This window comes from Geospiza fortis, unplaced genomic scaffold (assembly GCF_000277835.1).
Source record: "Geospiza fortis unplaced genomic scaffold, GeoFor_1.0 scaffold346, whole genome shotgun sequence".
Lineage (NCBI taxonomy): Eukaryota > Metazoa > Chordata > Aves > Passeriformes > Thraupidae > Geospiza > Geospiza fortis.
The window spans coordinates 3,585,736-3,602,752 of NW_005054361.1; the positions used below are offsets into that span (position 1 = coordinate 3,585,736).

The 17,017-nt window shown below is 35.7% G+C and overlaps 1 protein-coding gene across 3 annotated transcripts in view; it reads right to left on the reverse strand.

Annotated features, from left to right (window-relative positions):
* Nucleotides 1-17,017, reverse strand: part of ATP2C1 (ATPase secretory pathway Ca2+ transporting 1) — a 62,187-nt gene that overhangs the window by 4,200 nt on the left and 40,970 nt on the right. For all 3 annotated transcript variants that reach the window (XM_014308189.2, XM_005423952.3, XM_014308190.2), the window contains 15 exons: nt 16,695-16,763; nt 15,921-15,996; nt 15,351-15,417; nt 14,186-14,310; nt 12,856-12,953; nt 11,338-11,433; nt 11,138-11,227; nt 10,314-10,418; nt 8,490-8,646; nt 7,031-7,201; nt 5,947-6,044; nt 4,385-4,435; nt 3,437-3,603; nt 1,816-1,884; nt 13-129 (listed from right to left, as the gene is read on the reverse strand). In XM_014308189.2, coding sequence (XP_014163664.1) covers nt 13-129; nt 1,816-1,884; nt 3,437-3,603; nt 4,385-4,435; nt 5,947-6,044; nt 7,031-7,201; nt 8,490-8,646; nt 10,314-10,418; nt 11,138-11,227; nt 11,338-11,433; nt 12,856-12,953; nt 14,186-14,310; nt 15,351-15,417; nt 15,921-15,996; nt 16,695-16,763 — 1,556 coding nt within the window. The remainder of the gene's footprint in view (nt 1-12; nt 130-1,815; nt 1,885-3,436; nt 3,604-4,384; nt 4,436-5,946; nt 6,045-7,030; nt 7,202-8,489; nt 8,647-10,313; nt 10,419-11,137; nt 11,228-11,337; nt 11,434-12,855; nt 12,954-14,185; nt 14,311-15,350; nt 15,418-15,920; nt 15,997-16,694; nt 16,764-17,017) is intronic.

Below are 17,017 nucleotides of genomic sequence, written 5' to 3' on the forward strand. Positions count from 1 at the left end.
GTAATTACTTACCTTTGAGCTGGAGGTCCATCCATAATAATATTGATCCATAAGATCTGCATGGCATTGAGAGGATTAGGAAAGTTCATTAATGTAGCCAGTGAGATTAAAGTCAGTGCTGCTATACTCCTGTTGAAAGAATCCATTTTTACAACTGTCAGCATTGAACATTTCTGAAGATCCACTGATAACTGCTTTGTAATCAACATTTCAACTGTTTAAGAGTGGATACATATTTTGACAGTGTGAATCATGACTGATGTTAAGTTGAACTTTAAAGACAGAGCATGAAATCCTTTCAAATACTCATTCTGACAAAGTCCATGTTTAAAACAGCATTGTTCTGGCAATAAAAAGGCAGCAGATTTGCATTTTAAAACCTCCCAAACTTTAAGGCAACATTTCAGAATTATCACTCATCATCACCTAATTGATTTTTTTATGGGGGACTGGGTCCTATAGTTTTCTTGTGCCAAAAGTTGAACTTCTAAACATGGTCTTGAAAAACAAACTGCTTTTCCACTCCTGATGTAAACAAACTCACTCTGTGCACCTGTCCCTGGTTTGCCTGGTCAGTCAAGGCAAGGTACTACTCAAGCTCCCTAAAAATACCTACAACCACTCCTCATTACTAGCAAGATGAGAAGGCCAGGCCAAAGACTGAAAAACAGACTAGCTGGCTGCAAGCTCTGCATTGGAAACCTCTGTAAACAGGTATGCACTACTTGCTCTCAGTGAAAGATTAAGAGGTTTCATAACCAAGAAAAAGAAAGTAAGGCTCACAATAATTCCAAATTTAGCACTGTACTGCACCTTATTATGCTCTCCCTGCAAAGAGGGACAGAAAAAACCAAAGGGGAACTGATTAATCAAAAACAGTTAATCACACTTTCTTAGAACATCTGTGCTTAGTTATTTTTCAGCAGCTGATTCCTATTCTAGTTTTGGTAAAACTAGACAGGACACCTGGTAAGACTGAAAGTATATGCCACTTCTTAACAGTGTTTATGCAGGTAAACAAATTGGTCTTTCCTGGGTTTTGTTGTGTTGGGAGTTTTTGTTGTTCTGGAGGGTTTTTTGGGTGGTATTTGTTGTTTGTGGGTTGGACTTTGTGTGGGGCTTTTTTGAGTTTGTTTTATTAGAGGTTTTAGGTTTGGTTGTTTGGTTTTTTTTAAAACTTCTGCAAATTTCAGACCACTCTGAAATGTCATGAAGGCTTTGAAAAAGTACATTAATGACACGGTGAAGAGAAAAAACGTCCTGAGTCCAGATCCAGATCCAATCAGATAAACTCACAAAAAATTTGAAACTAAGGCTTAATAAACTCTTGTCTTCTTGCCTAACATACACATTATGTAGCTAGCACCTGAATCCTTGTGTGCAAGAAAAGGAGGTCACCTTCATATAGTTAGCTCATTCCACACACCAATATATGGATTTCAGAAAAACTACCCTCCTGATTCCCTGGCTTCCTCCATTTGAACACATGTACTGGTTAAGGAGGGACTGACTATGAGCTTCTCATTTAAACAGGGACCCAAAGGCAGCTCTGCTGTTTCTCATGATCCCTTCACTAATTCACTTTACACATCTCAACAGGAAGAACTGTGACAAAGTTACATGTCTGTTTATTGCACTACCTTCTGGGTCTTTAAAAATAAAACAAACCACCAGACACAAAATAGTGAAAACTCAAAAGCACAGTGTATCAGCATCCTACTCAAAATTTACAGTATTAAGACTAATTTATGCATCTGCTTCATGCTTTGATTCATTCACAAGAAACTTCTGATACTGACAGCTTTTCAAACTTACGTGCTCAGTTGAAATCTAACAAAATTTTTTATATTATTATAAATTCCTTTACCCTCTTCAATTGCAGACCTGCAATTAAAAACAAAGATTACATTACAAGACAAATAAATCTACTGCCAAAAAATGCTTAAAACAAACAAAAAAGCTATTAATTTAAGCACCAATAAAACCAGCAAGAAGCAAATGGAGCTCAGGTTCTTTTAACTTTGGCAGTCATTGTTTTTCAACTTGACTATAAGAACCCAAACTATTCTGTGATTGTGAATAATCACAAGTTATTTTTCCAGATGCTTAACTTTGAAAATGTAATTATTAGAGTAAAATGTCCTCTATGTTCAAAATTCACCACCATCCTTGATCCTTCTAAATCAAGTCAGATAATTAAAAAAAATACAAAAAAAGCAACAAAACCCAAAAAGCCAACAACTCCCCCACACACACACTTAAAAAAAACCCCACAGAAATACAACATGGCCTTAGAGGACCATGTATTCTTCCTGTACCAGAATGAAATATGTACAGACCATCTTCACAACCCCTAGCATGTGTCACAACCTGCCTATCACATTTTCACAACTACTGCAGTGAAAAAGGATTTTCTGGTACCCAAATCACACCTACTTTGCTGTAAATAAAACTGATTTTTTTCTTATGCTCCCGCAATAATTAAACAGCATTCCTTTGGTAACTTTAAAACATTTTAAAAGGTGAGGAAAATATGTAAAACTATGAAAGCTCATACTTCTTCTTTTCCTTAGCATTCACCACTCTTCTCTCTCTCCTACTGAGAACTCTCCTGATGAAGTCAGCAAAATTGGATAACACAGTCCAGCACAAACCTCACCATGCCCATGTAAAGTACTTACTATGTACTCTTCTGCCTATGTTAAAATGATTCCCTTCTCTGTTATGTTTTTGCACAACAGCAAATTTCTGTTGGCTGAATTAGTGTGACAACCTCACATCATCTTCTGACATACTGCTACATAGGTAGATTTTCCTATACTGTACTTCTCCATTTCACTTCTTCCCAAGGGTTAAATGTCATACTTTGGAACTGAAGTGTTCTGAGTTTGATGCATAATTTCAAAATGAAGGCTATTTTGCCAGACAGCAGTTCAGCTCTGTCAACAATCACTATCTTCAAAAGTCAGATGAATTAAAGTCAAAATAGGATTAAGTTTAGCTAAGCTCTTTTTGAAATACACCAATCAAAAAATGAACAAGTACAAACATCTGGTTACCAGGCACTAATAACCTATTTCCACCTGTGATATCGAAATAGTTAATATTTTTTCCTTTTCTGCAATCACCACATTTAAGAGTTGAAAACAAACAGATCTATGTATTTTTTTTTTAATCTTAAGTGGGATGCTCTGTCATTTTTTCATTCGTTTTATGCTTTTGACATGCAAAATTGAATGAAATCTACTAACCACTAATAGATCACAATTTCACCTCAGTTATGTTTCCAAACATCTAACACTCCTGACTGAGCAGAAAACTCATTTACAGCAGCTACAAGCTCATTTACAAGTTCAGGGAAACTTCTATTTGTTTAATCCAGGCAACATCTCATTAAAGTTACATAGTACAAGATATGTACATAAAAGCCACCTACATTATTGTCTGAAAATCATCATCCACGAGGATCATATCTGCTGCCTCTTTACAAACATCTGTTCCAGTCTGTCCCATGGCTACACCAATATCTGCAGCCTTCAGAGCAACAGCATCATTCACTCCATCTCCTGTCATAGCTACCACAGCACCATTATTCTGCAGGGACTAAAGAGAGGGAAAAGAAATCAGGGATTGAAATAATGCTTCCTATAAAATTATTCTAGATACAAGGTCTGTATCACTGCTCACCCTCCCCCATTTTTTATAGCTGCACTATAATGTTCTAAAGAAAAAAGCAGCTACTTCTGTTCTAAATAGTTTTTATACAAGATTTTGGGTTAAACTTCAGTTCATATATTCACAGCCTAAATTTTAAAGCTAGGGTATTTAAAATTTGCCTTTAGGCAAAAGAAAAAAATCTCTAGAGACAGATAGAAGATATTGTATTTCCATATTACCATTATCACCTTCTTACAAGTCTTGCATGCATCCCCTGTGGTCTCAGTGTTTTGACTTCTCCTTATTGTTACTTTTCTGATTGTTCCCAATTGTTACACTGAGTCCCTTCTTCTTTGCTACCTTCTTTTGTTAACTTCTGAACAGAGGCATTGCCACAGACATGGCTTGAAATTCGTACCCTTTTATCTCATCTGACAAGTATCAGAAATATGGTTCTTTCAAGCTCCTAGTCAATTCAACTGCAACGTGACACAAAATCTCAATCAATCCCCAGCTCCCTACATAGAAAGAAAGCATAATGTTACCTACCTATTCCTTGTGGGCACTATGCATTTTTCTAGGTAATATTTTCAAGTACACTTCACTGCCAAATCAGATGCATATCTGATTTCATCTTGACACACTGTAGCAAATTATAGTTTAAGTAAAGGCAGCACAGACAATACCCACAGCAACTGTCCAGCATTTGAGCCTCTATAAGACATACCTTTATAATTTTCAATTTATGTCGGGGACTGGCTCTGTAGAATACTGCAACCTATTAAAAGAGTAATGAAGTAGTGGTGAAAATTTCAGATATGTAAAGAATTGCATTGGATTCTCTTAAGGTAGAGGATTAAAAATACAATCAAAGGCCAACTGTATTCTTGGTAGCTCTTAAGCTGAAGCACCAGAGAGCTGTGTTTTTAATTGAGTGAAATCATTAATTTTAGAGGAGATTCAAAGTGTGTTCTGGTAAACAAAGTTAGTGCTACTTATTTCAAGATGGAATGTGCAATTTAAAAGCCTTCTAAAATAATGAAGCAACTGAGGTATAATGGCTTGCTGCTGGCCTTCCTGACTAAATTCATGCAGGCAATTGTGGTGTTGACTCTACAATCAACATCCTTTTTCCTTGTCAGCACAAGTGACAAGCTACTCAGGATATTTCAATTTTACTAGTTTATAGCATATTATTAACAATTGAAGATAATCAAAAATTCTGACTTGGAAGGATCAATTTTCAGATTTTTCTTGGTCTCTGGACTTCTCTGTAAATTGAAGTTTGAGCATGTGGAATTTAGTTTTCCGTATACTCCATACAGTTAGCATTTTTCAAGAAGCGTCACAAAGAGCTAGATTTGTCACCAATCAGTTTAGACTGTATACAGCTATCAATCTTATTGGTTGATTTTAATTCCTAGTAAGATTAAACCCCTAGAAAAGCAATTGGGTCGAAGGTCAAACTTGTGTAAGTAAATTTGTATCTATTTCAGTTATTTAATGTGGACATCCCTTAAGAACATACATTACCACATAAACCAAAAATTACTATTTGCCACACAATTCTTGCTTTTTTTCAGTTTCTGTGAGTCACTAAGAAAAGACAGAAAGCTGACATGCACATTTCTTGATTGCAAATATTGGCTTTTGGCTGGCTTACACCAGGCTCAAGCATGCTGCAGTCTAATTTTGCAGTCCTTTGCAAACAGAGCAGCATTTTGATGCAAGAATTTTGCAACATGGCTAAACTTGAACCTCTATTGCTTTTGATTATGTCTTCACATTCATAACCTGGACATTGGTTAATCCATTTAGTTATTTAATAACTAAAAAGTATTAAGCAGTAACTTGATAAATATACCCTTTCAAAATTCCCAACTAGTGACCTCAGATCAATCAAAATCATTAAAAACACAGACAAGTCTTACAAATTGCAAAAGAATGCACTGTCTGAACATGCAGACTCTAAGATTATATAAATGAACTGAGTTGCTCAGAAATAAAATGGCCTAATAATACACAAAGGTGATGTTCAGTAACAGGTGGCAAAATGAAAGTTAAAGATAAAAAAAGAGGCAAAAGCAATAAATTCCCTAAAAAGATAACTGCGTAAGTTGAACAAAATAGATTTTCATATTGGTCATATGTCAGACCAAAAGATACTTATTAGAACAATATTATTTGTCACTCAAGAATTCTATTTTAGCTTGTCACAGAAAAAAAGCATTTCTCAATATGTAAATGTATCCTTTGCCACATTCCAGTAAGTAGTATATCAAAACAAACCTTTGGTGTTATTTGAGAAAGCTGCTGAATATCCAAATCATCTATCTCTTCTCCAGAGATTGCCTGTGAATTTTTGGAATACAATCCTAGTCGACTAGCTGTAAAACAGTCATAAAAAACCTTATTATAATAATTTACCCTTTAAAGACATTAAGTACTCTTTTTTTTTTTTAATCCTAATATTTCCTGCAACATTTCAGATTTGAAATACCCGGAGCAGAACATCTTACTACATTATTGATTCAGTATGTTGGAGTAAATTACATGAACCCTCAACATGCTACAAAGTCTATCCTAAATCAGGTATTTATTTGCTTAGTCTTTTTAGGTCTAAAGGTCTGTAATTGATTCTGTCAGGTGTCATATAAACAAATAGAGGAGCTCAGTTGTCCCAAAGAATTTACAGTTCAAAAACAACATGACAGAAAATGAAAAATAACATGAGGGAGACAAGGAAAAGAACAAAAACCTCTGATAAAATACTCTGAGTTTGGGGGTATACTCTTCATGTGCACATTGAACTGTTCATCATCCTGTTTGTAAAGAATTTTTACTCTAGCTAAAGTGCTTGTTCTTTAATGCATTGTATTATAAAAAGAAGTTAAGTTTGCTTAAATATTTATCAATAATAGTTAAGGTTCAAATTTAGTTATATGGACAAAACTACTTGACAGCAATGAAGTGCCATACACATCATTATTCCTTGTCACTGGCTCTTTTAGTTCATCCCTGCTGTCAGAGACAGGCACCCAAAGCTGAGGGTAGGCAGGCTGCTGGTGGTGATGGAACAGTAAGAATCAGAAATCAAGCACATGTAATAAGTAAACAACATGAAAAAAATACAGTTTCAAACAGCCAAAGTCATGTTAACCAAACTAGAAAAGCTGCTATTCAAGCCAAAACCAAAGTATCACTTCAGGCTAGGGTCGTGGGTTTTCTGTGCCTTTTTCCCTGCTAATTCCACCGTGCCATGCACTAATCCAAAATAGAGAACTCACAAATGCTAAAGACTTAATACGCACACTTCCTAACAATTAGCTAAGCAGAGAACAAAAAAATATGAAAGGAAGGGAACTGTTCATACCAATGGCAACTGCAGTTTCCTGTGAATCTCCAGTAACCATTTTTATTGCAACTCCTGAGGTGATGAGGGTAGTAACAGCTTCTTTTACACCAGTCCGCGGGGGATCGATTATTCCCACAAGCCCCAAAAAAGTCAGCTGTCCCAACTCAGGACCAGAAGCTAAGGCCAGAACTTTAAGAAGAAAAAGAAATACAAATGTTAAGATTTCAAAATCAAGATCAGCATTTAAAACAACTGTTTCTAACTAACAGGCCAGCATAAAGCAAAAGGCTGGAATTTATATTTTCCTTTTTTTCAACCTTGGTAGTAGCAATGCTGAGCATTCACAATAGCCTACTTAAGTACACTCTTGTCTTCTAAAGAACTCCTTACCAAACAGCCAAGTTTTAAAGATAACTTTCCTATTTATTCTCATCTGAAAGTGTTTGTATTTTGACTGTGTGGAAAGAGAGCCACATCTAGCTTTGTGATTTCTCTGTGTATTTCTTTTATGCATTAGGATGAAAGGGAGGATCGTTTAACATATTTATTTTCTGCTTTATTTTTTTTATTTACCTTTTGAGAGGCAGATTTCATTGAGTACATGCTGAATATTTTCTGCAATGTCTTTTCAAGTAGGATTCTTAATTCAAATATATTTAAATGTCATTAGAGTTGTAAGGAAAAAGCAAGTTTGCTCTTTTCAAAACATTACCCTTGATTTTTTTGACAGACAGAACAAATGACTGTTCAAATAAAACACCAAAAAAAATAATACCACTCCTAGCATATCCTCTCAGCTTCTAATAATTTGTATCTCAGGAATTTCCAGAGCCACAGAGTACAGCAAAAGTACTCTGGGGCTCCTTTAAAAAAAATTAAAAATTAAACAATTAAAGAGCTGTGCATGGACTTAACAGCCTAGAGATCTCTTTACAGAGGCCAAAGAAAGCCAGTCATGTATAATCCTGGCCCATAACCAACAGTCAATCATCTTGTGAAAAATATTTTGTTTTATCTAAAATTCTATACAGCTTGTTAACACAGAAGATAATGCTAATGGCATCTCCTGACCTGCAATCAGTTGTGCCAGCCTAACTCATGAAGGTGACAGGAGCCAAAGTAATGGACAAATAAACACACTCACATTAAAAAAACCCATAGGCATCCATAATAAGGTATGGAAGCCATTAAGTAGCAATGTACTGTTCAGTTATGGTCACAGGCAAGAGATGACAGAAAGCAACAGTGCCCTTTCTCACCCTCTGCAGTTTAGTCATGGTATTATACAGGCCTAAAAACTAAACAACACAGTGGCACATACTGAACTAAAAAACCCCAACCAACCAAACAAAAAAGAAGATCCCAGCGTTTTGGGTTGCTCTTGCTTGTTGTTGTTGGTTTAGGTTTCTTTTTTTAACAACAAGCAGTGCCATTTAAATGAAATTGATATTTTGAGAGACTTTTGAAACAGCCTTACCTCTAAGCCCTGCAGAACCCATAGACACCTTCTCTTGCTGGTATTGCTCTCTCTGCTGCTGCACCAGGGGTAGGCTCTGTCCCTTACAGTTATAGGATGTACAGTATCTAATGACTTGCTCATAAGCACCTTTCATGAAGCAAACCTCAGGTTTGTCCTAAAAGAAAAAAGAGCTTCTGTGTGCACGTGTGCATGCATAACTACACATACACAAGTACTTACACACATGGATACATAAGAATGACGTGTACTTTTGTTAACAAACTTAAGAACATAATGCAAATCAAACTTACACTTCTACACATAAAAATTTGTTCTTTTGAGTATCTCTAGACAGTGTAAATTCAAGAGTGGTAAAGTCAACAGAGCCAAGCTAATAATCAATATCTCATTTCAGAACACAGGCACTGCAAGTCACAGTTTACAGATTAAGAGGCCATGCAAAAGACAGAAATTCAACCTCCACAGGACGTTAGACCTGAAAGACCTTAAGCTCCGCATCAGACCAGCTGCACAGGTCACTAAACATCCCCTCCATTCTTGAACAAGGCCTAGTAACTCTAATATTTTCCAGATATCCACTTAGCCTTGATATGATGATATCATGGGACTGAGAGCCTACCAGCTACCTCAAACACTTAACTCCAATGCTAAATCAACTCATTCCTTCTCCTCCCCCCCTTTCCATTAAGAACTGCTGCCTCAGCTAAATTTCCAGTCACTGATCACTCATCTTTCTCTCCAGATGAACTAAAAAGCTCTTTTTTAATATACCTATTTTCTTCCTGTGAAGTTATTCATATGCACAGCAGTCAAGTTACCTCAATCTTTAATGATAGGCTTAAGAGAGTTCCAAGTTTCTAAATCCACTGTATTTGCTTAGTCTTCAAATAACTTATGTTCCCTTTCAATCTGTTATCAATTTTCCTACATTCTTTTAAAATTGCTGATTCCAAAACACAGACACAGTAAGTCTTTACATGAATTAAAATCTTATAGCAATTTCTGCTCTTTATAAAGACATGGATAATCAACAATATAACCCATATAGCTAAAAGGAGTCAAATGCTTTCTTTCCAAAGCAGATTTTACAGTGATACTGGAACACTGTCAGCAAGCCTGGTTTTGATCTGAAGTACTGGAAGATTTTTTCATAAATCTAATATCAGGTCTGTTGTTGCACATACTGTCTAGAAGGCTCCAGTTATCAGACTGCAGTGATTATGTCAATACTTGTAACAAAAACACTTATATGGATCTAAATGAAACATGAATGCACATATGTATGTGAAAGTACCAGAAGGCAGAAAAAGAGATTAAAAGAGTGGGTTTTATTGATAATCCATGTCAGTGTTGACATCAATAAAATTTGTCAATGCTGGGGATGGGATGTCTGCATCAAACCAGAAACCCTGTGTTTTAAAACAAATGAAATTTTACTACTGAACATCAATACGTATTCTTGCTCTTAATTCATTATGTAACTATGCAGCACTGAAACAGTGGAAGATTGGCAGAATTGTTTTGGATGTTTGAGAAGAAAGAAGAAGGAAGGAGAAATAGCTAAGTATACATTCAAGGTCTCAGTTTTCAAAACACTTAATCTTGCAAGATGTCTTTTATGGAAATTATTTCTTGTGATTCCTTTTCTCTACTTCAGAGCTTGAAACTAAAGCTGTGTCTATTATCAAGCCATATTTCTAGGACTGAGCACTACTGACAGCCTTCCAAAACTTCTGAAGTGAAAAATAAAGATATTAAACAAGGTAGATAACCATTCTACAGAATGAGCCCATGCTCATGGAAACAGTGATTGAAGCTTACCTGCTGTGTTCTGTGAATGCATTTAACAGCCATCCATTTTTGTTCTGAGCTGAAGGGGTATTCAGCCTTCCTAATGTAGTCTTCCTGGACTCCATCTAAACCCATCTATATAAAACAGAAGTACCACCACAATGTCAGGACCTTCTCTTTTCAAAGGCATGAAATTTGATGACTTGTTGAAACACCTCAGTTAGCAAACATCACTTAATTAAAGAACAATTTCATCTCCAAAGTTGCCTTTTGAACACACTATTCCAATTTAGATAGACCTCCTGACAAACTAGCACTGAAAACACCTAGAAACTTCTTTCAGGCTTCAGCATGAGCCTTGGTACATTTCTCAGTAGCTGTAATGGGTGTATCACAGCATTATACAAAAAACCAACAACAACCGCCCTCCCTCCCCACAAGAAAAAAACCCAAACACTTCAGGACAGTGTCTACAATTCAAAAGCCCTGCACTTGAGAGGCATTATAAATTCTGCAGTCACCAATACATCAGTTACCAACTTCCCTCGGCTACTGGTGTGAAACTGGGAAAGAGACAGTACAGTCAATATTCAACAGGTAAATCAGTTTGTGGCAGGTGAAAATACAGTACTAAGTGCAAAAAGATGAAAATAGAGATTTTACTTCACTTGTAAATTTTTTTTTCTGATCCTTCAGAATGCCCAAGATTTACAAGAAAGAAACATAGGAGATGAGCAGTTGCAATACAAATCTAGGAGATCCAAAAGAGAAGAAAGTGAGAAAAACAAAGCCACAAATTATTTCTAAACATTTCCCACCTACTATGAATCCAAAAAGCACCATCAAGTACACACCTTCATAGCAAGTGCAATTAAAGCTCCTTCTGTTGGCTTCCCCATCAATGTGTTGTTTCTAATCAAGGCATCATTGCACACACAACCAGCCTAAATGATGAGGAAGGAAGGGGGAGAAAACAGAACACAAAGTAAATGCCATGCAAAGCTCTCATGCTACATCATCAGTTAAAACTCACCTTTCTTTGCCAAGATCTTACCTCCACAATTTTGCTAATGGATGGGTTGTTATAACCATGAATAACTTCACCATCGAGCATCACTTCTCCAAACCTGTTATAACCTACTCCAGTAACCTGCAAGACAAGCAGCCAGAGGCAGCATGCAATGTAGTGTTCACCAGGTTAACTGCTCTCAGTTTTTATTATAAACTACAGAAGAATTTCAAAAGGCCATTCATAATGCTGCTTTTACTCAGTGTGCATGAATTCCTCATACTCAGCTTCTAATGCAGCAACAGTCTGAGTTCAATAAAATGTATGAGACTAATTTCTTCTAACAGTATCAATTTTATTCCTCAGCATAAATAAATGTAGTGTATGTTGTTTCCTTACAGTATTAGGCCTGCTTTCTTTTGCTTTCTAACTTTTTCCTCCTATTTTTCTCTACCCTGATTAATAATGCATACCCCCTGCAGGGGAATGGAATTACAGAGCAGAGTCCTACTTCCATCGAGTTATTAAAAAAAAAAAAAGAAACAGTTGAACAGCCTCGCAGTTATACCTCAGAAAGGTGTTAAAACCAGTAAAATTGTATTTTTAGTGCATAAAAACCAGGCATCCTACTAGGACCCTAAAAAAGCCCTCATATCTACAGCATTAACAGCTAATATATTTCACAACCATTTTAAGTTCTCTTTCCACTAGGAAAAAGGAGCTGATTTGACCCAGATGCAGCTGTGCTACTAGCACTATTCATATAGACTTCCAGCAATAAAAAAACAAGTATCAGGATATATAAGAAAATACAGGCAAATAATAGGAAACAGTGTGAAAAAATGTCAGTATTTTTGCTTGCAGAATAAAATTACAAGACCATCTATTAACTCTATTGTGGAAACAAAACCCTGGATCAAGGAGTTTGAGAATTTAAGAACATGATTAAAACGTTCCTATGAACCCACATCCAGTTCCACACCTCACTGCTTTTGCTTCTTTTGTGGATTTACATCATTGGTCTTTCCAGCAACTTCCTAATCTCAACAATCACTGTTTCATGTCCTGCTCCTACCTGCAAGTCCATCCATTATAAAAAATCAAGAATGACAGTGCATACTCAGTATGAATAGTTCACACAATAAACTGCCTTTTAGGCAAAAAGTTGGGTATCTCCACTTTAAATGTTTGGAACATGTAAATTCTAGGGGGTTTTCTTCGTACCTGAAACAGCAAAATAGCCTCAACTTTCTGTACTGAAGAAAAACACAATCTCTCAGCTTGTCTGTGTATCTTAGCATCTGTCTCTTATTCTGAGTGACCTACAGTCACCAAAAGTTGTAAGAACTTAACACATATAAAAAAATGCTTCTGTAACTAGAGAAGGCTTGGATAGCATAGCCCAAAGGCTGCATACTAAATGAACTGAGGGACAGGAGTTTAGTGCAATAAATCTATGCTTTCTTAACTGATGCTTTACTTGTAGTATAGTCCAGCATGTTTCAGCTGATACACACAACAAAATAAAAAGGCAAATTCAAGTCTAAGTATCACACCACATACCTCAGCATGCTGCCCATCAGAAGTAAAAATATGGGTAACAGTCATTTCATTCTTTGTCAGAGTTCCAGTTTTATCCGAACAAATGACATTGCAACAACCTGAAATAACAAATTAACATTTATAAGACAATTCTTGTTTTGAACAATCCAAGTAACTAACGAAGACAAAAATATGCAAGCTGAGCAAATTTCTAGAAATATTGCAGCTGTCTGTGAATAAAGCAAGTGAGAGACAGCAAATTTTCAACTAATAATGAATAATTGTACAAGGTTCTTTGAAAGTTTGTGCAATAAATAAAAAACCCTCCAAAATAATTTAAATCCCAAATTCACAATTTATAAAAAATGTGTCCACTCACTACTTCTCCTTTATTTTATGCTGCTGTTCCTTAAGCTACATTTCTGAAATGTCAATTGTGATTCCTGGTGAGGAGAATACTAGGAGCCTGCTTTACAGAAGTCATTCTTCTTTATTAAAAAGTACAACATGTACTCAACACTAGCCATTATATTTGTGTCACACGAGTAAGTCACAAGTGACTTACTAATAAACCTGTAAATTTTAATAAGCTTGAACAGATTACAAAAATGTGAGATCTGCATGTGCCTTTTTAACTCTGGAATGGAGATTCTCAGAGACTGTTGCAGCATCGTGACATTTCTGGACATGACAGCAGGAGCCGTACAAGCAACAAAAAACCTTGTAGCACTAATGAAACTCTGCTAGAGGCATTGGAAAAAAAATTCCCAATCTTCAAGTTGCAAAAAGGAATTCAGATGCAGCAGATTTATTTAACTTAGTATTTCTATTTCTTTTGCATGTTCTGTGCTTTACATGTTTTGAATCAACCTGCACACAGAATTTCTTTGAGCTTTAAAGTTTTTAAATGATTTTACATTCTAATATGAGCAGCATAACATCCTGAAGGTGCATTATGATTACAAAGCTTTTTCTAATATTCAAATATGGATTTGTTTTCAACTGTCAATACCATTCCTAAATTTACACCAAGAAAGTTTTAATTAAAAAAATTTTACAAGTCTTACTTAACAAGAACATCTTACAGCCAACAATCAGTTTAGTGTATTGCTAACATGGCATGCTATTAACTGGCAGATTTTTTTTATTTCTTCAAAATAAGTAGTTAGAAGGCCCACAGAAACATCACCCTGCATTGCTCCAGGGTAACACACATTCAATTCAGGAATATTTTAAAGAAGCCAGCACGCTGCTAGCAAAATAAGAATACCTGCTTTGTTTTCCTCATTAGTCATCAGTATTTCCTAATATTGACATCAAAAACACTATCTCTAAGTCAGTCTAGTCATACCTAAAGTTTCAACAATAGGCAGCTTTTTTACAATAGCCCGTTTCTTCACCATTCTCATCACACCAAGGGCCAGTGTCACCGTTACCACAATTGGGAGTCCTTCAGGGATTGCAGCTACAGCCAAACTGTAATGAAAGTAAATAGACAGATCTGTTTTCAAATGTCACACAGGAATACACAGTAGTGATGAATTTACAATTCAGACCATTGTTTCTGTAGCTGACTGGTCACTGAGATTAAAACAGAAAAGGAGTCACCATGTGATTCCAGTTGTATAGCACTCATTATAAGAAACCCGCTGAAGACAGCAACAAATGAAATAAATTAGATCATTTCTGCTCATTATTTATGCAAAAGTATGAAGAAATGTAGGGGAGAGGGAAAAATCAATTGTACATCTGTTTTGCCTACACAAAACACTAATTAGGGTTGCGCAAAGCAGCCCAGATTGTGAAGAATAAGTGTAGTCAGCACTAAACAGAACTGGGAAATGCCACTACTGATCCACAATTACTGCTGCCAGATCATGATGTGGCAGCAAATTAAGTGAGGGAATGGCCTTGAAGGTCACTTAAAAAACAAACAAATAAAAAAACTTGATGACAGTGTAAATGCTCAAAGATGCAGCTCCTGGGTTTCTTTTCTCCCCTCCACAAATGCATAATTCTTCAGAATCTGGTCCTGTCACTTAAAGAAACCCTAGAGCACAGCACTTATGCCCATGTAATCAGCAATCCAACAACTTTTCTAGGAGTATGGAGTTAGACCATCTAAATTCAGTGCTGTTCTCAGCAAACACACTGGGATTAAGTTTGCATAATATAGCAGAGGTTGAGTTATTGAACTACATGACAAAGCTTGCAATAACTTTGTCATATGCCTTGTAAAATTACAGCTACTTTATTTACTCAGCAACAAAAATTCAAACTGTAGAACTCTATTGCCTGTTTGTAGATGTTCCACAAGACACTCAGAAATCACCATATGCATGTAAAGTTTAAGAGACTAACAGGAACACACTGCATTATTAAAAATATGTAAGAATTTGCTTTTCTATTTTCATTTTGAATTACATGAAGTTAAGAGCAGTGTATCCAAGCATATTTATGAAATAGATCACTTGCTGTAATGAATGATCTGCATTATTTCACAACATAAATCTTACCTCACACCAATTGTGAACATATCAAGGATATGCTTTCCTTGCAACCAGCCAACTAGCATAATAACTCCTATAAAGAAAACAGTCAAGGAGATAAATGTAAAACCAGCAAGTACTGTAGCCTCATGGGGACAAGAAAAAATTCAAATAACCAGAACAAAGCTTACGACTGCGCTACCTACAAAAAATTATTTATTTCATTGTCATGATTCCATTAGTATAGCAAACATGAAGAGAGCTTTAGCCAGTCAAGTTGCCCAATCATATCTTTAAGTGAGATACTCACTTATGCAGACCTTGAATCAGAATCCAAGACACATTGCAATTTAAAAGGAAGCATTTGGAGGACAAAAAGTCAGTAAAGTACACTTGAAGGAAGAAGCAAGTGAACACCCTCATGATTAGAGTTATGTTACATTATGCAATTTGCAGATGACTAGTGACATGAACTCAAAGTGACCAATGAAATCAGAAGCCAAAAGATTTTTAGAGATGTAGTCTTCCATTTCCCAGGCCTACACACTAGTTTCCTTTAGATAATCTTTTGCAATTATTTTACATAAATTATCTTACCTATTATACCAAAGGAATACAAGGAAAGCTGTTTTCCCAAGAGATCCATGCTCTTCTGCAGAGGTGTCTTTGGAGCCTTGATGAATGGCAAACAAGCAGCAGTTAACAAATGAACTGCACCACATTTTACTTCATAGATGCAAAATTCAAGACAGCCAGTGGATAAGATGCAGTTATACCCTATGTTTCCATACATTTACTTTAGGAAAACAGATTATTCTTTCACAGAATTCAATGAGATTCAAAAATACTTCAATGAAATCAAATATTTATTAGAAATATTCTTCTAGGGCTTTGTGATATCTGCAACAAATCTAATATAAAAGGTCTTATAAAAAATTCTATTAAAAAAACAAAACATCATGCCAACTACAAGCTACTGCACTTCTTCCAAGACCAAAAAAGCTCTTGGTAGCAAGAATAAAACCGATTTTCAAAATACAGGCATTAGAAAGCCAGTTATATTTCAGAAGGAATGTTTTTAATCATCTACAGAAAATTCAATTAAGCAAAACAGAAAGCTATGTAAATATTTAGACAGGTGCAGAGTATTATATTCACAGTTAGTATCTTCAGGTCAGCTATGGAAATTTTGTTGCACTGCATTCAATTACTACTTTCATGTCCAAGAGCTAAAAGATTTGCTTCACTAGGAAAGGGAAATACTGAAAGCAATGTATGTTTAACTAAGTTCCTACCGAATAAATTCAAAGTTTTAATGAATGAAATACACACTTTCAAACTATGTCTTTGCTTCTAAATGTCTTCTCTTACCTCTTCTGCTTGCATCATTTTGAAAACCTCCCCAAATTCAGAGTTTTCTCCTGTTCCAATAACTATCCCCTAAAAAAACCAAGAAACAACATAAAGATAAAGCTAAATCAAATCGGAAGTTTTAACGTTAGTTGTTGTTATTGAAGGATTTGACTCCAATCATGGGCAAATGCCATTTAGCCCAATAAAAATTTTAACTTGGTTTATAGAATTAGTCCTTGTCACAAGTAGGGATTTTTTCCTAAAATCCTTTTGCCTCAGTGAAACAAATTGCTTTTCTGTGCACTGCTGAAGTACTCACTAACTACCAGTAGCAAAACTCA